The 26,772-nt window shown below is 43.7% G+C and overlaps 1 protein-coding gene across 5 annotated transcripts in view; it reads right to left on the bottom strand.

Moving 5' to 3' along the window:
• Positions 1 to 2,473: 2,473 nt before the first annotated feature.
• rnf220a (ring finger protein 220a) overlaps positions 2,474 to 26,772 on the bottom strand; it is a 163,361-nt gene continuing 139,062 nt past the window's right edge. For 2 of the 5 annotated variants that reach the window (XM_030751805.1, XM_030751808.1), the window contains 8 exons: positions 25,502 to 25,626; positions 23,729 to 23,858; positions 17,809 to 18,001; positions 17,636 to 17,691; positions 17,132 to 17,237; positions 9,595 to 9,706; positions 5,849 to 5,923; positions 2,474 to 2,613 (listed from right to left, as the gene is read on the bottom strand). In XM_030751805.1, the coding sequence (XP_030607665.1) occupies positions 2,542 to 2,613; positions 5,849 to 5,923; positions 9,595 to 9,706; positions 17,132 to 17,237; positions 17,636 to 17,691; positions 17,809 to 18,001; positions 23,729 to 23,858; positions 25,502 to 25,626 (869 nt within the window). In that variant the 3' untranslated portion in view covers positions 2,474 to 2,541. Of the gene's footprint in view, positions 2,614 to 5,848; positions 5,924 to 6,358; positions 6,530 to 9,594; positions 9,707 to 17,131; positions 17,238 to 17,635; positions 17,692 to 17,808; positions 18,002 to 23,728; positions 23,859 to 25,501; positions 25,627 to 26,772 lie in introns of all 5 variants that reach the window. The other 3 variants (XM_030751804.1, XM_030751803.1, XM_030751807.1) reach the window with 3 other exon arrangements.

The following is a 26,772-nucleotide window of genomic DNA, read 5'->3' as shown; positions in this document are numbered from 1 at the left end:
AGCAGATACACGTGAGTCTAACATTTCAGGTCACACTACAGAGCTGCAGCACAATTATATACAACAATGATGGACAAACAAATTATTAGCTCCAAATCCAAAAATAAGTCAGAAGCAAAACGACTGAAAAAACAGACACCTTGAATTTGGTACATCCGCACGCCACAATGAGGGAAATTAAAACAAGGAAAGCCATGCTGGGGAAATTGACCTTTATAAGTATTTAATTTTTAAATGTAGTTTACAAATGGGAAAGACACGTACCATTTCCAAGAATGTACAAGACACAAATTAGTTCTGACACAACCCTCTTGTGCAGTTTTTCCATCTTTGGGAGCGGTTCAAATCAACAAGTTCAGTGTGAATGGAACAGCTTGTTTGTCCAGTATATCCTACAAGGACAAGTTACAAATATAAACCAAAGGCAAAAAAAACAAAATAAGGGTTCTTCAGGGGAGGCGGCCTCAGATGTCAGACTGGACCAACTCAGGTTGTCTTTGCTCCGTAATTATTATTAAAATAACTACTAAGAGTCCATTGTTTTCTCTCTGTTTAAACTGTGGGCCTTTCCCATTATTGAACAGTGAATGATGAACGACTTGGGCAAAAAAGCAGATTTGAGAGCTCCAACCAACAACAAGATGACACAAAGTCCATTACAAAACACATTCACAATGTGTCCTTTGCATCTTTGTTACCATTATTTTTTTCAGTGAACTCTTATTAAATACATCTTATTTTATGACCCCGGTTGCATGAAAAGGACCAGTCATGGAATTTTGAGAAGTTTTATTTTTTCCTTTTTTTTTTTTGCATTATTTCTTACAACAATAAAGACGTCACAGAATACATAGTTTTACAAACACAAAGCACACCACCACCTTGGCTGCTGCTGCCATTGAGGGAGAGGGGGAATTGCTGCGGGTTCCTGGAGTTCAGCCTCGGTCATCCTTCTCTTCCAGAGATTCCCCTCACCTGCTGCAGAGAAAGAACCTGCCCAATGGGAGTGTTGCCATTTTTTTTTTTTTTTTTTTGCAGCATAGCAGTATGAGAACAATGGGAGCGGGGGGGGGGGGGGGGGGGGGGGGGGGGGGGCTTTCCTTTGAGACATGGAGGGTAAAACAAAAAGAAGTGTCTAGAATATGATCTCAGCATGTTACTCCAATTGACAGGAAGCAGAAGTGGAGGTTAAAAAGAAGAGGCTCAGCTGGACAATGTGGGAACTAAAGAGCAGTTCCACTGTTCTGCTTGTTTGCAGGAAATCTTGGACAATAGAAATCTCTCCATTTAATAAAACTAACACAACATTTGTCCTTGCATCAAGGTCAGATCTACCTTTCTCCAAGGTACTCTGCAGAAAAATTACACCACCTAAATCTTGACCATCTAGTTTTGAGTAGTTTATTATTACTTACAATTTTTTTTTAAATTCCTGTACAGTCAAATAAAATGTCAACAGATTTTCAAATGATCTCCTTTTTTTAAAAAATACAGAAGGCTTCTTTTATTCCAGCCATTTTTTCCCCCAAACCCTTCCAACCAAAAACAGGATTTTGATATTATATACTTCTGTGTGTGTCTGCTGATGGTCATGTGTGTACGTGTGTGTGTGTGTGTGTGTGTGTCTATGTAATTTACACCCAACATTGTAAACATACATAGAACTATATTACATGTGCTTGCACTGCATCTTGTAGAGGGGAGAAAATTTGGTTTACTGCACTAGAACACCACAAAAGAGGGTAAGAGAAGAAGGGCGGGGCTCGTGAGAAGAAGAAGAAGAAGAAGAAGAAGAGGAGGAGGAAGAGGTGGAGGAGGGCGAGTGTCAAACTCCTTTTCAAGGTCGTGAGGTTACTCTCAGTTTGGTTGAAAGCTCAGTTTTAGTGGACAGGCTCTTATATTTATATTTTCTTAAGCAACAGCTGCATCAAGCTAAGAGTTTTTTTCTTCTTCAATAGTGAACAAAAATAACAAAAGAAGCTTTCTGTCAAGTCATCAGGGTCAAGCCTGCCATCCAGCACCACTGAAAGAGCTAGCGGGAGGGAAGGGGGGGGGTTAGAGTCTGTATTAAGATGTTCCTTTTAGGTCCACCTCCAGCAGTGTGACGCTACAAGGTCTTAGTAGGGCTCAGCTGGATGCTGATGGTTTCCACTGTTTGAAGTCCTTCACTCTCTCTTTTACAGATGGTTATAGAGGGTCTCATCATCAAGGCAGTGGAAACAGCTGCTGTCAATCGGGGGCTGCGGGTCTCCAGGTTTCCTTCCCCTTTTTTTTTTTTGTGTGAATTACTAAGGAGACAGCTGACCAGAGTCAGATTCAGCCCAAGTGCGCTGCTTAGTCATTTGTTCACGCTTGCTGTCCTGGAAGAACTGGCACAGTTTCAAATACAGCCATCTTGGAGGCTTGGCAGCTTCTGACCCAGGCTGCGAGAGAGAGAGAGAGCGCGAGAAAAACTAAAGACGATCGACGGGGAGGGAGATGAAATCCAGGATGGAAGGATGGAGGGATGGGACTGAAGGACGAAGGCAGGGGTTGTGCTCTTTACAAGTAAACACGCCTCAGGTCTCCAGGTGAGGTGATGGTGTTGCACTGTGGGCACAGCTTTTTGTTCCCCTGTGATGGACAGACAGACAACAATTAGCTCGCCTGCTCACAAAAACGCACCAATGGATATACCAATGAAAGGCTAATTTCAGACTAAACAACGACAAGTGCTAACACTGCTGATTTCGAGCTACAAGCTTGTAATTCAATAAAAGTTACCCAATGCCAAACAGATGTGTCAGAAGTTGTAACTCTCACTACCTCCTCCTGCCATGTGGATCTAAAGCTGCTTGCTGCACATCTTGCCTTCCCTTCTGCCCTCTCGCTCTCCCTTTGCACTGCTTTGATAGTGTGCCACCTACAGTAAAACAGCAGGTGATAATATGCAACACAGGGCTGACAGCGTAACAAGACTCTGAATGGGTGGTCTCACCACTGTCCTAAACCCCTGCTGTTTTCCCGCACACACTCTGGCCGGCAACTGCTAAAGCAACTGCTCATTTTATATGACATGACGTCACTGCTATGATAAAAGTCTTACTATCAGAAATTAAATACACCCGTTACTGTTTAAACCATTTTCCCCACAGATTTAGATTCTATTTGTTGTAGATGGGGGCACGGGGTGCTGGTGGTGTATATGTGTGTGTCTGTGTGCTCACTCCACAAAAAAAAAAAAAAAAAAAAAAAAAAAAAAAGCTTTCACTGATTACACGTTTCTCCTCTTCCAATATTTGCAAAGCATATTTTGATAAATAACTGAGCAACTCCAGCGTCTTGGACTGCAGCTGGTGATGTCAGGTCCTCCAGCTTGCAGTAATTTGAAGTCACTTGCAGTCCGAGGCGGTGGAGTTGGAGCATGTGACCGTGGGACGATTGATGAATTATATTATAACAAGGACCACCACAACAGCAACCTGACTGAAACATGAGACTGAAAGGACCAGCGCTAACAGCTGCTTTACTTTCAAAATAAGAGCATGGGAATTGTCTATTACTAACTCAGTCATGGGTACTGTGTTTCTCTCAGGCAAAGCAGCTCAGGTAAAGTCTGTGTATAGGAAACAGTGAATGATAGCTTGAATGCTGTACCCAGAAAAACTGACCTATTAGACATAACTGGGGCTACAAAACTGCTCATCGTCCTTTACTAAACTATCTGTTTGGTGCTTTAATCAGTCTTTAGCCAGTGTGGCAAAAGCGTTGGTGAGTTTAGTACGCAGCCTACAAACATGGGATGTATTATCTAATATGAGCCCAACACAATCCAGAGAACTGCATTTTCTGCACTTCTGAAACCTTTGCTGGTCAGTATAAATGTACATCTGACCCTCCAAAGACTCTTTGGAGCAGGTGCAAAGGCTGAGGTAGTCTGAAGGGACTCTATACACATGGACTCAAGAATAGTAGGTGGTGACAGATATCATGCACTCCTGCTAAGAGGATTTGTGGCTCCAGACTACTAAAAAGAGTCCTTAGTGAAGAAGAAGGCAGACGGGATTCGGGTGTTGGAGAAAATGGAAAGAAGGGCAGTTTGGAATGGTTTCAAAATTTTGAAGCAGCCTAGGATATGGGTGAATTATTTTTTTAATACTGGGGATTTCAGACGTGTTTTGGTGTCATTAACAAAACATTTGTTAGATGTTTTACCTTTAAATGACATATTTAACTCTCTCTCACACATTACATACCAAAGCATTGTTTAATAGTATAAATTCAACTAAATGCAATTTAAAGTGTTTTCATTCACACAAAAGTGTGAGGGAGCATTTCTCCTGTTTGTTTGGAAGCCTGCTGAAGCTTTGTGTTGTTTACTGTGGGCAGTAAGCATGCATGGGTGTGTGCCTGTTATGCTGTGCTCCAGCTGCCTTGCTCATTAAAGCGGTGAGAGGCTGGGCTGACGTTAACTAGATTCCCGGGCATTTACTTTGATCAGTTTGGCCCTCCCGGTTTTATAGCTGTCTCCAGGCTATGAGTTTAATTCCCCATACATTAAACCAGCAGTGGCAGCATGCACGTCTGTGCACACACCTACACAGAAAACACAGGTACCCTGCAGATGGAAACAATGGACCTCATTTAAGAACACTTTCTTTTAAACAATAAATAATAGAAGAATTATAAAAGAGTCTAATTCAATTAATCAAGCCCAGACTGCCATTCTGTTTGAACTCAAATGAAGTTCTTAAATCACCTTAAATTGAAAGCATTTTCCAGACAATTATTAGCATAGACATTATTATCTAAATGCCATATTAACAGCTGAATAAGGGTGGCAATGGTTTGGACCATGAGTTTATGTTGCTTTTTGAATGACTAGCAATTCACAGTACTTTGGATTGCAGGTATTTTGGGATTTCATGGATCACCATAGATGAGGTGGCTTTCTATATTTCCTAAGCCATGAGAGGCAGACACTTCCTGCTTGAGATCTTGCTTTTGAAAAAGGCAACAACTTTGATAGAAACACAAAGGCTCTTTCTCTGTGTGTAAACAAGCCCAGAACGAGTGTACCAGGAGGGCTGTTTTTAGTGTATTTAGTTCTATAATTACCCTGCAATTATTCACAGAGTGTATGGTTATACATTTCTAGCACACTGATGCAAATGATACTGTATAATGTTCTGTGGCACAAGATCAGCTTGTTGGTGATTGTTTTCCCCGCGGGGAGGAAGTATGCTGATGAGTAGGATTAAGTTTGATGGAGAAAAGGCGACGGGGGAAACAAGGTGAGACAAGAAAATTGACAACATCAAATATTTTGTCGAGGGAAAAGAGGCGAAGCGAGCAAAGACATCAGAGAAAGCCAATGAGTACACTGTTTACCCTTCCAGCTGTAGGAACACTATTTTCTTTTGCGCTCCATTTACCACATTAGCAACAGCTAACTGCACACTACTGAATATATTAGACTAACTAATAACCAGCTAAACCACAGTGGAGGTGTACATGTGTGTGTGTGTGTGTGTGTCTTGACCTAAGGCAGCACGTAGAAGCCACTGGAGGTTGCAGCTGACCACTTTATTTTAACATTTTAACAAGCCTTTTGGGGACCATTCCATCTAAACCGTTCCCTGACTGAGGCTACAAGTGTTTGCGCTGCCTGGACTGTGCGTGCAGAGAGAGAACAGGTCATTTGGGGAATATTCCATTTTAGTTCCTCCCTATGGGGCATGAATACAGAGAAAAATTCATTGACGATGAAATGAGGCTCCAATAACTACATGTCATGAGGACTTGCCCTGCAGCGCAGTGTGTATGTGTGTGTGTAAGAGTGAGATGAAGTGTGAGAGTCTGAGCATACCAAAGTCCTGAGCCAGCATTCTTCACAGTGGACGTGCCAGCACTGGATGGAGGTGAGCGGCATCGTGTAGGAGTCCTTACAAAAAACCAAAAAACACAAAACAATAAAACAGGGAACGTTTTACATGAGATCAGATTCACACGGCAAATCTCAGTTAACAAACAAACAACACTATTCATTCCCTGACCAATAAACACCATCAAACCACTAACCATGGAAAAGACAGCCAGCAGCCACAGAACCACTGAGCAAGGCAGCATATGGGCATTTGAACCGGCAACCTGCAGGTCACACACGTACACACACGTGCACAAACACGACATTGGCCAGGCAACGGGCAAAGACAGAGGGAAACAGGCAGAGGTAGGAGAAGATGAGGGAGAAAGCCGTGAACGAGCCCTGCAGGGCATCCTTTTCTTTTCCTCTGGAAAAGAAAGGAGATGACGGAGGAATGAGGGGGTGAGGGTAGGAGGAGGAGCGGAGGAGGTAAGGAGGGAGGGAGTGCCTTACCCTCCGTAAGGGCTGTGGGAGGAGCCTCTTTATGCCGCTGCCGTAGCCACCAATCACAAGGCCCCTGTACAGGCAATACAGGCCGAGGGGGAGGGACTTAGGCTGCCTCTCTCCGACCTCATTGGCCCCTATGCTCTTGATCTCTGCGCCTGACTGGATAGCAGGCTTCCTCTGCGGAAGGAGTGGGGAAGGTGGGGGTTGGAGAGGAGAGGGGGGCGAAAGGTGGCAGCTAATCACAGAGCTGGGCTTGTACCGACACCAAGGAGCAACAAAAAGACGCGTGCGGACAAACACAGACCCCCAAACACACAAACGTCGGAGTGTGTGCTAATGACAGCCAGACAGTGAAATGACGCTTTGAATACAACTTCGTCCAACTTTGATATGGTAGCTGATGACTTGGCTAACATGCTAAGTCAACTGGAAAAGCTCAGACCTTCAAGATTTTTATCTCATTGGTCAGATTTTACAAGTGTGAGGTGCAACTAAGACGTGAACATTAAAATGAATGGCTGTGTTATCCTGTGACGCCACTGACGTTGCTAACAGGAGAACAGATTAAGGTGAACCGTCCATGTTACGATGGTGAGCTTAAACAGGTCTTATCAGTTTACTTGTAAAAGCTCTTGATAAATATATCCGTGTGGTATGACTTGTTTTAAAGTTAACAGCATCCAAATTACCGCTCATTTAAAAATAAGAGCATTTTAAGAGGCATGCCACCAATTTTAGATGTTTTAGCCATACTTTTTACAAAAAGTAAAGTTATCTTGGCGCTTGCTGCTTCAGTTTATTTTTTCCTCAGTTAGTCTCTTATTCTCCCCCAGCTGCAGGGAAGAGCAACACTACACTACTGGAATACCCGTGAATGAATACAAGGAACCTGGCTAATCTGAATCATGAATTTGGGCAAGTGTAAATGATTCTGAATTTACTTACATGGATACTTTACCAACATGTCGTACAGTCAACTATAGTCTTCCAGCATTCTAAATATGTGCAGTACAGTGTATCACCAACCTTTAAAACTTAAATATCGAAATACATGTAACTGCAAAAGTAGTAAGACCTGCTCTAAAATGACCAACAGATGGGGACAGAAGCCCACAGATAACCCTGAGCTGCAGCACTGAGATGCCCTCAGAATAAGTAAACGGACAACTTGAGTCAACTTAGTACAGAGAGCGAGCATTTTCACAGGACAATCAGAAGGTAAATTTTAGAAGGAAATATTTATGTAATATCGATGTAGAGGTGACCGCAGTGGTGTTTACACTGAGTCACAACTCTGCACAACGTGTTTCTGCATCTACTTAAAGGATGTAGCAGAAATCTCCAGCTTCTTTAAAATCTGCCAGCTAGTCAGAGTAATCTGATGACATTTAGATCAGACCCAGTGACAGGGAGGGAGCCCAGTGACAGGTTAAACACAGACAGAGACAGATTAGCTGGAAGAGGTTTGTGTGTGTGTTTGTGTGTGTGGTGCATACACATATTTGCATTTCTCTGTATGCCTCAGCGCGCGTGTGTGTGTGTGTGAAAGAGATGAGGGACAGTGACAGATGAGCAGAGAAGAGCCTCGTGCTCATGGGGCAGTGAGTGATCGATCGCTGTGCCTTGCCCTCCGTGTCACCTCAGACACCTAGTGACCTTTAGGAAGCACAGGCGTTGGTAATTACCCATCTCACATGCATACACACCAACGCACACACAAGCACAGGATGCCGACGCTGCACTGTCCACACGCTTGAAGGATGACAGGGTGGGTACTTGATACAAAGTGGGGGTACACAAACACTGATGCAGGGAGTAGGTACAACTGCATCTCAAGTATCTGATGGACCTCTATATTGTCCCTCGTGGCTTTAACTATTGATCTGTGAGGTCCAATCAGTCATGAGTACAAGCTGAGATGCACAAGAGCATCTTTTCACTTAACAAAGCCAAACTTCCTACAGATTTTACACATTTACCCTCCTCTGTGCACTGCATAGCCAGGACTCTATTTCACAATTTGAATATACGTGTGCTTCTGTACTCCCGAGATAAGGCGCAAGATGTTAAGCAAAATGTTTAGCCCTGGAAATGTGATAGCAGACAATTGTGTCAACTTGCAAAGCCATGCAAAGGGCCGCAACACAACAGCAACACCGCCACCATTCAAACAGTGAAAACGCACCCACAAAGAGCAAAAATGGGATGTGTGCAGTTGCTTCATGCACACCTATGCAACACAAGCACCCAGCCAACAGGAGAATACACTAACATTACACAACATAAACACGTGTCACTCAAACCTCGCAACTAGATATCAAGAAAATACTACGACCACAGAGAGTACATTTCATATTTAAATACAAAAAAAAAAAAATAGGTGAAAAAAGTGGGCAAAGGGTGGGTTATATCACTCTGAGAGGCACAAAGTGATCAGTGATTACTCTTTCCATTGACTGACTGCACTCACTGTCCCAAAATGTAACACATTTTGACATTCAGAGAAACCTTTGACATGGGACAGGCATCAACAGCCCTTGCCACTTATTTGGCCTAATAAAGTGGACTTTGGAAAACCCCACTTCTGTCCTGGGAAGCAGTATGATGATGTATCTGTTTGGAAATCAGCTAAATTAGAGGATAAATGGAGGAACAGGCCATTAAGGGCAAAAACAGCAACTTCCTCCTGGGTGGCAAAATTAGCTACTGCAATAACCCACAGACAGAAAATAAGACGTGGAAGTAAACACAGTGACTCCACCCACAAACCAGTGGGTGGAGTCACTGTGTTTACTTCCACAGACAGAAAATAAGACGTGGAAGTAAACACAGTGACTCCACCCACTGGTTTGTGGCATTTTAGCCATTGAAACCTTGACTTTTTGAAAGCAGATGGAAAACCGAGGAGACTGCATGCCAATATGGTAGCCAACTGTCAGTCTCAAAGCAGCTGTGCGCTCAAGGATATCAAGCTATATAATCTATTTGACTTTAAAATGGGACATCCCTTGTTGGTCATTAGAAAGAATGCAGGTTAAGGCATTTTCTCACTGGCTTCACCTTTTAGGCTGGTGAGTTACTGCCATCTTTTATATACAGTCTATAGACAACCCCCTACAATAATGGCTCAAAGTAATTAATAGTAGCTTCACGTGTTTATGGTGCTTCATGCAGTTTGAGAAATGTTAAACTTCCACTAAGGCTTGACAGCCAGACACCACTCACATAAACACTATACTTACCATGCAGATGAGACACTTGTACCGGTCTCCTCGAAGTATCTGCTTCTCCAGCTCTCTGATTCGAGCCTTGAGGGCCTCCATGGTGGTTGCCGTGGACTCCTCCTCCGTTACCCTGGGAACAAGGAAGAAACACAGGAAGAAATACAGGTTTTAGGTGTAGGTCTACACCACAGTTGAAGGCAGGCCTTGTGCACGAACACTCTTTAACAAGAATTCTGCAGTCCATGTTTTCCAGTCGATTTTTTTAAATCCTTTATTTACCCAGGAAATAGGAACCTTGAGATTGAGAGTCTCTTGTGAGAATGTGTAGAAGTTCCACAAAACAGTGGCGAACTGGATGAATCTGCAGTGTTCTGAACCCAAGAAAAAACACAGGCAAGTTTTGGTTCTAGCTTCTTCATCAACCTGATTGGCCTCCCCGTAGCACTAAAATCACTCTCTACTGTGATCCTATGATATATTTATGCCTTTAATCCCATGATGTGAATTTAATGTACAGAAATGTATCCTTCTCTGCAGATGTTCATTCAATACCATCTGATTAGGGCCCTGCAAACGTTGCTCCCAACCGTGGAGTACAACATGTTTCTAGTCAAAGTCTTTGTCGATACCTTCCGTCTTTCTTGTAGCTCAATAAACAACACGGCCTCTTTCCTGACTCCTCTGTTTCTTCAGGTCAAACAGAGTATTTACATCCCTCTGTTTAACACATCTGTACCCTCGAAGGCCGCATCGTACCGCAGACTTCAACTTAAATGCCCTGTTGTGGTTTTTTTTTTTAGGTCTCATCCTCACCTTTCATCCTCCCCGTTTATGTTTTCCTAACTGTTCCCATGTTCACCTATCCCAGTCTCTCCTTGTCTCTGGATTTATCTCCATGTCCTTGCTTCTTTATCCCTCTCTCCTCCAACTTTCTTTTTCATTTTATCCAGCGTCCTCCCTACCTGTGAGTGGCCTCTGATTAATGTGCAGCATGATAACAGAAAATGTGCATTTAACACTGTCCGACAGCATATGAAGCAGCGATAACTAGATCAATAGGGACGATGCACAGACCACAACGCTGATGATGATGATGACAATGACTCGGTGGAGAGAGACGAGCCAGCTGATGTTTATTGTAGCTATCCACTTGTTCTCTGGTAAGATGCAAGAGTTGTGTGTGCATGCGTGTGTCCGTGTGTGTGAGAGTGAGAGAGAGTTAAAGGGAGTGCGCACGTTTATGGTGATGTGGTCATTTTGCAGCCTGATAGCTAGTTGATCTACGGTATTGATCTGAATGGGGAAGGACAAGCAGAGGGAGGGTGAGTGCAGTAAGTGGCTGTGTGTATATGTGTGTGTGGCCTATGATACGGCTCCATTTGCTGCATACTCAAACAGCAGAAGGAAATGGGGATGGACTTTTATTTCCTTCCAAGAGCTGAGTTTTTGTGAATCAGTTTTTGCACAGCAGCAGATGTGCATCATATTTCCTGAATTCATATCATCGAGCAAGCTCATTAAAATAAATTGAACATTTAAACTAAATTGAGGATGAAATTAAAATTAAACATTTCAGGTTTGTGTGATGCTCAGCACACTTGTTCAAATACCTCTGTGATAAGCTGTAAAGCTTAGCAGGGCGGCCTTGTGATTTTAGGTGTAATAAAATTGGCTTCTGGGGGTTCTGAAACTGAGACTGAACCATCGACACAAACGTCTGTGGCCTCTGCGTTGGGATTCTGAGCAGCATTACATCACAATAAGCTTATTTTATGCTGATAAACAAATGAAAGAGTGATTAAACCAGTGGACAGAATCATGTATTGGAATGGTGGCTTCTCTCCCCCAAAAGGACTCAATATCTTTTAGGTCACTAATAGTTGGGCAAACCAATCAATATGAAAATGCTGCATCAGGTCCTGAAGTTGTGACAATGGTTTCATTTTTGGTTTGCACAGTAAAAAGATACTTTATTATTATTAAAAAAAAAAAAAAAACTAATAAAAGATCATGAAAATCATCAGTTTCAACTTGTTTAGCTGTTCTTTCTGCACAGTAGGGCACACAAATTTGTTGAGTATTTTTCTTCCACTGGGGAAACCAGATGTTCTGGCTGAATCGCTTCCTGACCAACAACCATTCTTCCATCACGTCTGTGGAAAAAGCTGACCTGCACAAGCTCTTTCCTGTAACCCCATCATCCTCCCACCTTTGTAAAGGCCTGTCTTGACTTGCCACCCTTGTGCCCTATAAACCGCTTTACCCTCTCCTCTTATTAGTACTGAGCTTGTAAAAAGCCATTTAGCCTTGATTAGCCTCTAGCTTATAAAGCAGCAGTGGACGCCGGGATGGACAGAGCTGGACAGAAAGTGTCCCTCTAACAAAGCTGCCTTTTTTTCCCCCTTCTTTTACCAGCTCCAATAAAGTCCTCTGTTGCTCAGTCGCACACAAAACTCCATCAAAGGGGTCTGTTTGCTTGTTTGAAGCGAAGAAAAGAAAAGAAAGAAAACAAGAAAAAAGTTTTACTCTTACTAAAATGTGTGTTTAAGTCCTTTTCTAATCACTCACTTCTACATATTGTTGTTTTGTGGTAAAACAAGTTCATCCTTTTTATGCAGCCATCTAAAGGAGAGTTGGGGGATGGGGGCAAGTAAGAGGGGATAGAGGAGGTGCAGAGATTTAATGGAGAACAGGATGACTTCACAGGGCCAAGCAAAGGAAAGACAACTCTCTGGGGCTAAATGTGGCATGCAGGGAGATGAACAGCCTCTCAGAGAGCAACATGCACAAGTGAAAATCCTTGAGTTTAAGCACTATTTGTGTATGCTACTGATTTAAGCTGGCTCTGGGGTTTTCAACATTTTCAGTCTCTGAGCCAGGATAAGAAAATTTATCTCGCTCTGAGAGCCCAGTTTAGAAAACATGTCATGAAGACTCAGAGAAACACATTAACATCTTAGGATGGGCTGCAACCTGAAAGGAAGGACACTCCTGTTAAAGAGGAGTCGTACACAATAGGACAACAGCTGTAGTCTACTTGTGCGTTTTAGACTGCATACTGGAGGCTGAAGTACATGCTAGTTCCCATGAACAATGTGATGTGAATACATTATTATGCACATGATTTTATTAAACCCTAAACCTTTGACTTAGAAGAAAACTTTATAGTCTGAAATGGGAAGCCTGGATTGACCTGACATGAGAGAATGTCACATATGAGTCTCCCAATGATTATATTTACTGCTAATATGCTGTACATCTGTTTCCTTTACGTCTTTGTGAGCAGTGTAGGTCCAGGCTTGGTAGGTTTTAACTTGTGGCCTTGCTTCGTGGACCTGAAACCATAAAGCCTTAAGAATGAACACTGAAACACAACTGCCATCAATACAACATGCCTCTGCTCCACAGTGCTCTCTGAATGGCGTGTATACATGTATGTGAGTGAAACAAAGTGAAATAGTGATGCATTTTCATCCCTGTGGTGAAAAAAAGCCGGCAAGAAAGCCTGACAAAGACAGATTGATGGCTCTGCCTCCCCTCTATTTAGCACTCTGTCCCCAACGTGTGTGGGGCGATTTCTCATTTCATTAGTGTTTGTGTGTGTGTGTGTGTGTGCAGCTCAAGATCTCTACCATCCATCTCAATCAGCCCTGTGTCTTAATCTACTGTCTACCTACATTTTGGCCTCACTCAGCTTCTCTCTCAACACAAGCAGAAATAAATGATAAAATTACATAGTAATTAATTTTTTGCAGCGCACTGTAGCAAACATTTCATCAACCAAGAGGAGACATAAACTTCTCACAACCACGTGCTGTAAAAACTGCGGCGGCAAATCCCTTCAGAGCATCATTCTCTTCTGCACCCTGTTAACCAAGGCCTTAACTACACTCACACACCATGATAAAACATTTAAGTCACTATTGATTTCCCCTGCCTCTGCCCAATATATATGTGTGTGTGTCTCTGTGTGTAGGTCTCAGATGGCAAAAGGCAAGAGAGAGGGGGGGGGGGCATCTTGTAAATGCCTCAGCAGAATTGAGACAGGAGACGGCAAGAAACGAACAAGAGAAATGGGAAAGAGAAAAGAGAGAGAAATGCAGCTTAGCAACAGAGCAATAAAGCGAAGAATGAGAGGAAAAGACGAAGACAGACTGGGCAGCATGTATGTGTATGTGTAGGTGATGGGGAGGAGGGGGGGTTACAAATCTAGCTTCATCACTTCCAAATTGAGGACAGATTCAATTATTTGCAGAAACCACATGGAAATCTCTCCGCATTGTTCCAGCTGGAGCACCAAATTTGGCAGCAATCGCATTGGCGGCATTGGAGGGGCCATTTATCTTGGAGGGGAAAGAGCGTCTCAGGCACCCTGTGTGTGTTTGCGCGCATGTGTGTGTGTGAGCTCATTTATCTTGTAGGGGAATGAGCAGGGGAACGAGGACGCCCCGGGAGGCGACCAGATCATTACCCATCTGGGATCAGAGAGAGAGAGAGAGATTTCACTAACGCTGCCCTGTGCAAAGCACCACATGCACATGAACACACACACACACACACACACACACACACAATGTATCAATGTAACGAAAGGAGACAAATCTCATTTTCATTTGGGGACGGAGGGGCACAGAAGCTCCACAAATGCGCGCATTTATAGTAAGCAGAGAAAAGTGATGCAGGGAATTGTTCCAGCCTGCCAGCTGACTGCTTGTTCCAATGCAATCATTCAGCAGCTAGTTGGCCTCCTTTAAATGGATACTTAAATTAAGGCATGCTCTGCTCCAGGCGGCTGCTAAAACCTCAGCAAGATCATCATGTGTGGAAGCACACAATGTTTGCATCGCAAAAAATAAAAGTTCAAATCCTCAAATCACATATAGCTACATAATCTCTTAATGCAGCTGATTTTGAGATTATTTTTTTGGGGGGGTGGGGGTGGTGGTGGGGGGCTTTACAGTACAGATAAGCTCAAGCACACAGTTTCTAATATTTTGGACAAGAAATGATTATGTTGTAAGAGGATTAGGCGATAAATGGGATTTAAATTTCAACATATTTCAATCTTTTTTGTGTTAAAAATCAGGTGAGCCCCTTTCCTTTATAAGCTCAAACTGCTGTGTACAGTGTGCCTGAGCCAACATGAAGTAAAGACAGCCTTCAGTCAAAAAGATCTATCAGGAGGAAGTAAAATGCACAAGGTTTCTATAGGTCACCATGTGGTAGGATTATTCATTGATCATTCATTCTTGTCTTTGTCTCCAGTTCCCTCAGTGTCTTTTACCCACGTGGGTTTGCTGCTGCCTGGGCCTCTCTTTATACCCCTCTGTACACATAAAGACCTTTGCATACTCCCCGTGGCAGAGGCTACCACCCAGCAGGGAACTACATCTAACCTTGCAAGACAGGTTTTACAGACAAAACAGCCCCTAGTCATGATTTGACCCCCTATCAGACAACCCTGCATCACCCACCACCCCCACTTCTTTTTTTGTATTTGCTTTTCTTTTCAATTATATTTAAGTTTGAGGAAATCCCCTGCAAAATGTACTTTTTAAATAATTTAATAAATTCTGGTTTGTTCAGGTGTTCGATAATTGCGTTAAAGGTACAGTGTGTAAAATCTCACCACTAGATGTCAGTAGATTAGAGTCAAAGTAACTGTTTTCTTACCCCCCCTCCCAGTTCAAGTGCACAATCCTAGCTACGGTGGCCACTGTGGGACAAACACGTTTTAGTCAGCCAAGAAAGATCAAAAACATTAAACACAAACTGTACCCCAAAACAGCCACGGCCGGCCGAAGTGTTTCTACTAATGTTTGTGTATAAAAACATTTCTGAACACAATATATTTTATTTGTTGGTGTTAGCTGCTGTTAGCCCGCGTTAGTGAAACTTTCTTGTAAGTTGCTCTAACATTGTTGGCTTGGACACTTTGCGAATACACTCTCATACGACGTGAGAATATAATCAGTTTCTCATGCAGAAAGTGTCACTTTTAGGACACTCGAGCCCAACATTAGCTGCCATCATGCACACGTCTTCCTCCCCTCACACCTAACCGGTCGCAGCAGCGGGCCGCCCCTCCCTGAGCCTCTACTGGAGGTTTCTTCCTATTATAAGGGAGTTTTTCCTTCTCACTGTCACCAAGTGCTTGCTCATGGGGTGGGGGGTCATCTGTTGGGGTTTTCTCTGCAGTATTGTAGGGTATATACCTTACAATATAATGCACTTTGAGCCAACTGTTGTTGCAATTTGGAATTGAATTAAGAGTCAAGTACTTTTTTTTATTTTTAGGCTTTTATATCTTTGCAGTCACAGCTATGAGGAACTTTCATCCCACAATCTGAGTTTACTCTACTACTCTACTAAAGCCTGAAACATGACAGAAAGTGTTCTACAGGAGTGTTTGTGCCACTCAAATCAAAGTGCACGAGGAAGTTAAACTCCCTCTGGATGAGCAGAGCCAATGAGCACCATCAGACTGTTGCTTAACCTGTCAGCATCTTTTTCTCTCAGTCACATGCAAATTAAAACCAGGACGATCACGTTGCAGACAACAACTTATCGAATGTATCCGCTCCCTCAGCAAACATGCAATTCTCGCCCCGCGGTGTTATTTCTGATCAATACAGTTAAAGCTGCTCTGCTTATTCCCCAGTTATCCCCTCTGCTGATATTTAATATGGACCACAGACATGCAGAATGCGGATTGATTTATTTAAATGAAACATTTATTGCATTCAGCCTTCTAACAGGTGATGGGGCCACGCTATGTAAATCTGTAAGCCCACATATGGTCAAACGATTCTGTGAGTACTTTGAAACTCATCAGGAAATTGGCCTTGGACCCAGATATCCAGGAACAGGAATGCACAGCTACACAACTCTCTTTTTGTTTCAGGGTAAAAGGTAAGAATAAGATCCCGCATATGTAGAAACACCTTTTCTCTTTACTTGCAATAATCTGACCTCTGGTATCCATGCAGGAATAAGATGTGTGACCGTGTCAAACTGTTTAGCTGAGAATATGAATGAGAAGAAGAAGAAGAAGAAGAAATGCACACAGGCCTGTACAACTAAGGTGTTCTGATAAAGAGGGCAGTGTGTCGAACGTCAGTATGAGATCATTCCACTTCACGCCCAGCTGGTCAATAACAATCTATCTCCCAAATCCAAGTAGCATCCAAGCTTTTTCTTCTTTGGTAAATATTACCATGATGTGTGTTAGCCATTAGATTGTGTAATTTAAATTTTCCATGTGTCTTCACACTAGCGTTTACCACCCATTTGTGTCTATGTCCCTGATAACGATCGGAAGACAGCTCTGAGCTCTCAGAAAACAACTACACAGAAAATCAATACCTGGAGAGACCCTCCCTCAAAAACCCCATAAAAAAAACTGAACCCAGACAAATGCATCATTTATGACCCCGCGCAAAGTAAGAAAACTCATCAGAAAGTCTCAGAATCAACAGCAAAGACTGCAATTTTCTGTTTCACCTTTTACGTGGATGTGTGCGCGCGTGCATGTGTATATTTCTCTGTCACCTACTTTTCGATCTCGCTGTTTTTACAGGTGCGTGGGGCGGAGGAGGAAGAAGATGAAAGAGCGCCGGGGTCCGTCTTGCTGCTCTCTCCGTTGCTCGTTGAAGGCATCTCTGTAGACGCAAGACAGGTAATGTGTTAAATGTTCAGTGCTCATTTTTCCAGCGGCAATAAGAACACACCTTACTACTAGAGATGCAGTGCTCTTAAACATGAACCCAAATAAAGTCATTCAGCTATGTGGATGATGTAATAATCCTAGACAAGACATATACAGTTTTGAAAATAAAATTTAGCAGAGGTGTCATTGTCATACACATTAATGTATAGTAATTACATGATATATTCATTAAACACCGGCAAAATACGTGCTTTAATTAAAGACTAACTGTAATAATGATCAGTGAGGACCTTTTTCTACAGCACAACCAGCTTTCCAAAGACTGCCCACTGTGCCTTATTTAGCCTATCCAGAGTACCAAGGGGGGACAGTTACTTTGTTCCTACTTACCATCGCTGGCCCATTTGGAAAATTCAGGTGTTATTCTGTTAGAAGGCATCCCACCGCTGTAATACAGAGACACAAATGTCCATGTAAGTGGCAGCACAAGGTTACTTTCCATTTTGCTAACTGAAGTAAACTCAGATGTTCTGGTAGAACGTCTACTAGTTAAGCTTTTGTACTTGAGCACAGCTCCTCGTAGTGCCTCCCTCTCCCTGGCTTCTCCCTGGTCCTCTCCGGCACCGGAGCAGGGGATGATATCGGCCTCGGTGTACTGCGCTTTGCCGTACTCCAAGGTGTCGTCTCCGTCCACGTCAAGGTCGGCATCACTGTCCGCTGCGCTTTCCTTGATGCTACACGTGGCAAAACCAGTTCCTGTGGTGGGGGGAAAAAAGGGGGACCGTTTCCAGCATTGTTTTTGGTTTACTAGCAGAAAACACCAGCAACATACACCAAATGTGATCGGATTAACAGACACATCCAGATTATACCAGCACACGAGACCTGCAGTAACTTCCTGACACACTTTATAACTTGAAGATCCCAAATTTAGCTGCTCTAAAACTTCAGCTTTTCCAAACCAAATTAAAGACTTTTCAATAACCTAGAGACAGGTGAGAAGCTAGAGAACTAGATTTGGTCAGAGACAAGGGGGTGAAAAGAGAGACAGCACACAGAGCTGGGGTGAACTGACACCAGACTGACACCTTACCCATCAATCTTGGAGAAAGAGAGAAGGAGAGGGAGTGTGTGTGAGTGGCACTTCTATAAACCTAGTGATGAACGCTCAGACAAACCCTTACCGCTGCCTGACTGCTCCCTTCAGCTCCACTTAACCACACGGTTGGCTGTGTGTGTGTGTCCGTCACTTAGAGGTGTCTCTTCAGTGTTTGTTTGAGGCTGTCTGTCCTTCTGTCACTTAGGCCCCGTTTCTCCAACCCCTTGAAGGTGTGTGTGCACGCGCAGGTGTAAGTCTGTCTACCTGTCACTTACACCATGTCTATCTACCACGCAAAGATAGGTAGGTAATATATGTGTGTGTGTGTCACTTACACCTTGACTATTGGAGCTCTGTGTGTGTTGTGACTCTGAAAGTGTCTGTGTGTGTCTACCAGTGACAGGCCTGACAGCCATCTTATTTACACCTATTCCAATTTCTACAAGCTCTCAGCTGGACTGGTGTTTTGTGTATATGTGTGTGTGTGTGCGTGTGTCTGTGCGGGACCAGAAAGAGTTGACAGCCATCCTATTTAACCTACCTGTTCTGGTGTGCGAGTCTCAAAACTAGACTTCCCATAACAGTTGCTCTTAGTCTTCCCCATCTCACTCCACTACAGGGTCTTAGTCAAAGTGCAAATCTGCCGCTCAGGCTTTCAGAAAAGTTTTTCTGGGATTTAACCGGTGACTGCTGCTTTTCCTCCCACCTAACTCTGTAACTCTTGGGGGGAGCATCACCAATACTAAGTGGTTTTACAATAGGCCCATGGATTTTAGTGATCAAATAAAAAGCCCCTTTTCATTTTTATTTGGTCTCAGCGGTAGAAGGGAACATATGGGAGCGATGGCCGCGCAGTATAATCTAGCAGTCTGCTCGTCTCCCGAGGCTACGCTTTTTCAGTGCGCTGCAGAAGAACAGAGACATGGCACACTGATACATTTCAATGTAATGACATACAGTATGATTTATATTTGGATTTCCACACTTTCCCTACCTGTGCAACACATGATACTTAAATATAGAGCCTAGAGTGTGGTTTAAGGATGTGAAGTTTTATCCTCATCTATCACCTGAACATTCTGTGCTACCAAAGAATCGAGCACAACGTTCGTTCAGAAGGCCCACAAAGTCAAGTTTAGCCACAATCCTGGCAGCCCACATCAGCTGATGGCACAGCTACTATCCAACTGGCGATCTCATCTAGTGAATGCTTTTAAATGGGCCCATTATACTCGCTGGTCTACCTGCCCAAACGATACCATTCCTGCTGCATCGTTCTCGTGTAAACGGGGCCTCAGAAAGTATCACTTTAAGACCCTACAGGATACAGTTTTACATCAAAGTTTTTCATTTAAAAGGTTCCCGTTGGTGGATATGATGCTTCTTTTTCTTCATCCACTTGTACTAATATAATGCCCCATGGCCTGGACTGTGTGAACATGCACTGTCCCTGACTGTAGTGTATTCACTCTGAGTGTACGTGTGGCCTGCTCTCTCTGTATGTGTGCGTTACTATGCTTCTATCTGTCCCTGTAAGCAGTCTTGGCAGGCCAATCTAATCTAGCCAGAGAAAGGTCAGCCCCACTCTAACTGCCTTTCACTCACATTATGCATCAATGCCCCCTCCCCACTTTTTTCTCTTTGCCTTTCTTCCTCTTTTCCTCACCTTTTCTTATAATCACTCCTTTTTTTCTTACTTTTATTTCTTTACCCCCCCCCCCCCCCCCCTTTTTAACTTCTTTCACCTTATCATCTCTTTATCATCACCAGTCATGTATCACCAGTCTTCTCTCCTGTACTCCTGTTCAATGAACTATTTCCCCTTTTTCCTGCTACACAAGATAAATCAATACGCACACACACACACCAACTGGTTTGTCTCATTTGTCTCATTATTTAACCATCTCCTGAGCATCGCTGACTCTTTAACATATTAACTACACATTTTATGCTCCAGGTTACATTCACCAAGGCAGCAACAAAAGAAACCCTTAATTTATACACATATCAGCACAACAAGGCTACAAGAACAGGTCTGTCCAGCCGGCCAGGATCAAAGAACCCATCAGGCCTGCTGGCAGCTCAGCTCATCGACCAACTTCAGCAACATCCCGTTACCATAGCAATTATCAAGACTCTAAGAAGCAGAAAGAAGGCGTGTCAAAGGTCATCACACTATCTTTCTGCCATTTACAGGTCAGAGAGAGAGAGAGAGCGAGCGGGAGAGCGAGTGGGAAAGGGACACAGACACAAAGACATGAGACGGTCATCTTTGAAGTCCATTTACAAAGCAGAGATTTCTCCTCTTCTCAATCCCTCTGGGCCATCTCATCCTGCAATAATCCCCATCTTTCCCTACTCGCTCCCTCAGACTGGCCCAATATCGAACCTCAGGATCTGTCTGCCTGCCTCCCTGCCTGCCTTTCTAGTCATCCATCTGTGATAGATCAGCTACTGTGCTCCAAACTTTGAATACACTTTCCAACTTGGTAATGAGGAAAAACAAACAGAAACACAAGAATAAAAAAAGAGGTGGGACACACAAATAATAACATATATTTGGGGAAACACAGAACATTTACATATAAACAGAGTACGTGTTGTATATTTACAGACGTTCATGACATGATTATTTGGGCGAATACCTAATTAAGTCAGTGTCAGTCAAGTGATCCCTGTGAGCCAAAAGCTTAGGCTTCAGGCTGCTCTCGACACTGGGTTTCAAACATTTTTTTTCCTACGTTTGGTTCTGTGTGATGTGAACGAAAGGGGATTTGAATCAAGCAAAACTGCTCTAGCAGATTCCAACAATAAATTAAGGATCTGGAAATGAGCACATTAGCATTATAAAATGTGACTGTTAGCTGAAGGGACAGTGAAGTCCCCGAACTTTACTATAAATCCCAGATTTAAATCCTAACCTTATGAAGCGATCCAGACCTAGCTCCGCCTCTACATCAGAGTTCCTCAAATTCAGCTTCGAAGTTTTTTGAAAAAAGAAAATGATAAAATACCTCCACCATGGCGAAAGAAAGGTACCAAGCGCTATTATAACACATAAAATAATGACAAATATGCATTTATACTAAATCACATTTATCCCTTCCATGGATGGACAGATGGATGAAGACTGTTTTTTGGATCCTGCAAACTTAAAGTTACACCTTACTCTGCAGCCCATAAGACAGACAGACAGTCTACTAGACAGATAAAGAAATCCCTCTGTCTGTGCTATATGGCTCCTTTCAACCTGACTAAGCCGGTGCGAGACAGAGGGAAGTCTTCACTCACACAGGGTTGAATCATAAACGGATCTTGTTCGATTTTTTTCCCCTTCCTCCCTCCCTCAAAAGGGCCTGTTCCCCCTGACTTTCTTCCTTGCGCTCTCAAAGGGAGGAAAGGATGGTGGCACTTCACAGAGGAATAGGCCCTCTCTTCATCTCGCCAGCTGAGGAGGCCCCCCTGCAACATTTCTATATCCGTTTAGTCAGCCGCTGGCTCTCAAGAGCCTGCTGGATTCAGCAGTGTGTGTTAGAACCACTTAAGAGCTTTCAAGACAAAATCCACCTTCTAAGCTTTCTGCCGAGTGTGCGCGCGTGTTTCAAGTTGCTCTCCCCAGGCCACCTCAGTTATCTGTGTCACATCACAAGGTGCCCTATTAGAGTGCAGCAGAAGGGTCCTGTGTCTGCTCATTTTAACGATGTGAAAGGGAGATGGACGGATGGAAGGAGCGTCGGGGAGATGGATGGACGGGTAGGGAAACCACCTCCCACCCTGTGAGCTGCACTTTGTCGCGGTTTAGTTGAGACTTCAACATTGATCTGTCTTGTCTCTTCTCTCAGCGAGGGGAGGGAGGCAGGTGAAGCTCAGCATGTGTGTGTTTAACAATGGATCGAACAGGGAGAGAAGGAGGCCAGCAGGCAGAAGGACAGATGAAAGTAGAAGCAGAGCCAGGAGAGTTTGAAAGAGCTTCTTAGAAGTAACAACAAGTCTTTACCCCCACCTGGGCACACCCTGATGAGTCGCGTTTTTCCTCTCTATGTTTTACAGATAAACACAACTGAGGCCACTATGGAACATCTATGTGGAGCACAACCAACTATCCATCCTTTATTGTTCTGCTTATCAAGTTTAGGGTTACAGAGGGGCTGGAGCCTATCCCAGCTGCCATAGGGCGAGAGGCAGGGTACACCCTGTCAGTCAGTCGCAGAGAAGCAGACCAAGGTTCACACTCACAATGTACCTACAGCCAATTTAGAGTCATCAGTTAACCTAAAATCCATTTGGACTGTGAGAGGAAGCTGGCACAACAAGTGGGAATCCACACAGTCACAAGGAGTTCACCACACAGAGGGGCCCCATCCAGCTGGTGGATTAGAACCCAGGACCTTGTTGTTTAGTTTAAATCAAGTAATCATCAGATAATCCAATAATCTGGTAACCAGAACTAAAATTCAGTTTGGTCTACAGACACTTGGAGACAGAATTGTTCTCTACACAGAAATGTCTTATGCCTGTGGTGTAACTGCCTGTGAAAGGCCTGGGACCCAAATCGATAACTTTGTCAACACTTAATCCAAGTATTTTAAAAATGTATAATTTCCACTCAGTTAGCTCAGAGAGATGCTCAAAGAGGATTTGAAATCCAGCCTACATCCAGAAAATCCTTTGTGTGAAAAAGTAACATAACGATTAATTAAAAAGGAGAGTGAAACAACACATAATTAAAATAATAAACTTGTGGAAGCAAGAGGAGCTTCTAAACAGAGAAAGTGTGAGCACTGTAGGTGTGTGGTGTCACATAGCTGCAGCCATACTCCCCAGTGACCAGCTCTCCCATCTAGTTCTATAATTGCATTTCTGGGCGCACACACGGGAGCACAGTGCGGTGACCAGCGGGTCAATTGCCCAGCTAAACGTGTTTTCCTTCCCCTCGCCAAGAGGGTTGTGCAGGGCCGAGCCAAGGTGAACTGGGCTGACCCCGGGCCAGCCTGCATTGCCACCAAGACCGCTGGCACCATTACAGCTCCTTTGGCCACATTCAAGACTGGTCTCACAGAGCTGACAGTGCTCAAAGTGCACAGGAGTGCAGTGAATGATGGATGAGCAGGGAAACAAAGGAGGAGACAGACAGAGGAGAGAACAAACAGTGCTGACCCAAACTGCTGCGACTGGATGCAACCCTGAAGTCGTGACAGGCCACTCAGTCTTCCAACAAGCGGACGACTAGACATCCACATCATCACACAGGGCGCACACCGCCACCACTGAACAAATTGCTTATCCAGAGAATGCGCAGACAACCTGCCTTGAGTGAGTGGAAGTGGGAAATAAAAGCAGTGCCGAGTAGCCTGAGGTGTGTGTGTGTGTGTGTGTGTGTGTACCTCTGAAGCCTCCCTCCAGCAAAGCCGTGGCTCTGATCCTCTTCTGTCCCGCCCACTCGTACTCCTCAAAGCCCCGCCCATTTTCTCCATCCATATCAGCAGAGTCATCGTCGCCTAGCGCTCCCTCACGCTGACGCACAAAGACAGACATGGACACCGTTTTAATCACAGCAAACAGAGCAACCATTTTTGAAAGTACCGTACACTGATCAGGTCTGAACAGCTTGTCTTTTTCTGATCAACTTCAAGAGGACACACTTCACTTCTTAAAGTTAAGGGCTGGTGGATAACAGGCTTTACCTGTACTGTACCACACAGAAAAGATGCTGCTTATCTAAATCTTATGGTCAAAGTTTGGTGCCTGAGATAAATGTTTTTGACATTTCCAATGGCTTCCTCCTTTGTTTGGGTGGCAGGTTAAACAGCTTTAGCATGACTCAGTCTTATCAGTTTCATTTTACCTCAAGGGAAAGAAAAGAAACTGTTTAGCTGGCAGACTCGTTTTGCTGTTCTTGTTATGATAATGATACCATAGAACCAGCCTGGTTAAAAACAATAGCAGGTAATCAATTCTGGTGGTTTGATTTCTTTTGAGTAGTTTTTAAAGAGACCACACAGCTCCACTGTGGAACAAGAATGAAGCTAAAACCAAAGAAACAGATGTAAACCTGTCCTTACATTTTAGGCCATCTGTTAGACCTGATGCACGCAGTTACACGTCAAAGATGCTAAACACAGCTCATACAGCCTGGTACAGTACTGGAATGCCCAAAGCATGCTAGTGGGGAAAGAAGCATTAGTTTCTCTAACTAGTGTAATGGACAGCCATCAGTGAGGTGAGACAGAGGAGGAATAGTTAGTGAGTAGTTTTTTCTTTGGCCTACTCTAAGAAAGAACGTTCAGCATCTACAGAAGAGATGGAGAGAAAGAATAACAAAAGAAAACCAGACTGTCCTCAGATCTGACGTTTGTGTTCATGTAAGAGCAACATGTCAGGACTCAACCACATCATATGGGATAAACTGCATATACGAGGCGCTACTTGAAAATAATGATACCTTACAGAAGTAAAATGTATACACATGCAGATTTAGATTCTAGTTGTGGCAACAGTTGTGTTGTGTTTGTGTGCACCGAAACTTTACTGAAGGAATTATCAATAGTACCATAAAATGGGATCCCCTGTAAATATAAGTAGGCCCACTTTGTAACTAACACTCATGTAATACAACAGAGTGCATTTTTCATCCTGTGGTCGGGGCTCTCTCTCTCTCTAGAGAGACAAATGACTGATATCAGGGACTGCACCGCATCAATGTGGCCAGTTAGTCAGCAGATAGGGAAGGGCTGTTGGTTAGCAGTGACTGAACTTTCAAAATAAGAGACAGGGGATTTTCCGCTACTGAAATGCTGAAATATTTGCTTGGGCAGACAAAAACATTAAAACATTAAAAATGCTAAAAATAAGTTGCCGAATATGCATGTATACCTAGGAGGCCTATCAAAGTAAGGTCTGTATATATGAAACACTGCAATGTTTGTTATGCTTTGGTCATTCAGACAGTTAATCCAATATGATGTGACTGCAACACCATCATGTAAAAGAGATTAAGAGGTGGTAGGGGTGCTGGGAGAAGAAGAGTTGCTACCGGCTGGTTTCAGCACTACTGCACTGACGTGACATCTACAAGAAGTAAAGAGGTGACTGGAAGGGAAGGGCTGACAGGCTGTCCAACTGGCAGTAGGCAGGGTTCAGGGCCCCGATTGTACTACCTGGATCAGGCATTGTTCCACATGTCTACTCATCTCCTCCTCGCTCCCAGCCAATGGGGCGCTGCACAGCGGACATACCTGGCCCCCTTCCTCAGGCTTCCTCCTCTTCATCTTCCCTATACGAGCTGGAAAAGAAGGAGCAGTGGAGAGAGAGAGAGGAAGATACATTTTAACACACATGTTGCTTGTGATGGTTTAAATTAAAATTTAAACGTAAATAAGCTTCCATTAATAACATCACAGCTTTCAAAGCTTTCAGGAGAGAACCAGAGAGATCTGAGCGTTTGAGTCGTCGCTGTATCAATCACAAGACCTCGATGGCAGTTCTGACAGGAGTTTGAAAGAAGGCCTGTGTCTCTAAACTTGCTGTCTGCCACGTGTTAAGATGCGACAAACTCAATCTTCTTCCCACTCTCTGTATCTATGACACTCCTTTCCTTCCTTCAGCTCCTCTCCTCTCATTTCTTTTCCTTTCCTCCTGGCCCTTCTCCCCAACCTCCCCACCACACACACATTTAATTAGAAATTTAACAGAGCAGAACAGCCGTCACTGCACCCGGAGTATCTGTCGTTTTTTCTTAACTGCAAATGGCGCGCGGGGACATTAATTTTTAGCTGGCTGGGAAAAGAAAGGAAGCCAAGAGGGACTGTGGTGAGGTGTGGAGGGAGAGGAGCGGGACATGAGGCAATACACCATAACTGTAGGGGAAGAAGATGAGGGAGGGCTAAAATGAGAGATGGCCGCCTCCTCCTCCTCCTCACTATTTCTCCCCTGACGCTAATTGAGAGGAGCATTGTTAAACCGAGAAGGGAAAAGACTGTTAATTAGGTCTGGCAGGGTTCTCCACCTCCCCCGAACCCCCACCCTTTGTACCCCACATGAGAGCGATTCCCGGTTCCACATGAGGGCGAGGGTGTAGTTTAAACTAAGTCTTCACTGACTATTATCATAGACTTGGACAAAAAAAAAAAGAGTTTGGAAAACAAGGTGGTAATCATATACACTCTCGGGCCACTTTGTTAGGTACACCTGTTTAACTGCCTGTTAACACAAATGAATGTAGAGCCAATCAAGTTCAAACTGAACGTCAAAATGAGGAATAAAGATGATTTAATTGGCTCGTCTGAGCATTTCAGAAACTGGTGATCTGCAGAGATTTTCCCACACAACCATCTCTAGGGTTTACATAGAATGGCCCAAAAAAAGAGAAAATATCCAGTGAGTGGCATTTCTCTGGGTGAAAATTCCTTGTTGATGTCAGAGGAGAATG

The sequence above is a fragment of the Archocentrus centrarchus genome, chromosome 17, assembly GCF_007364275.1.
Source record: "Archocentrus centrarchus isolate MPI-CPG fArcCen1 chromosome 17, fArcCen1, whole genome shotgun sequence".
In the NCBI taxonomy this organism is placed as follows: domain Eukaryota; kingdom Metazoa; phylum Chordata; class Actinopteri; order Cichliformes; family Cichlidae; genus Archocentrus; species Archocentrus centrarchus.
This window is presented reverse-complemented; position numbering and strand designations above follow the sequence as displayed.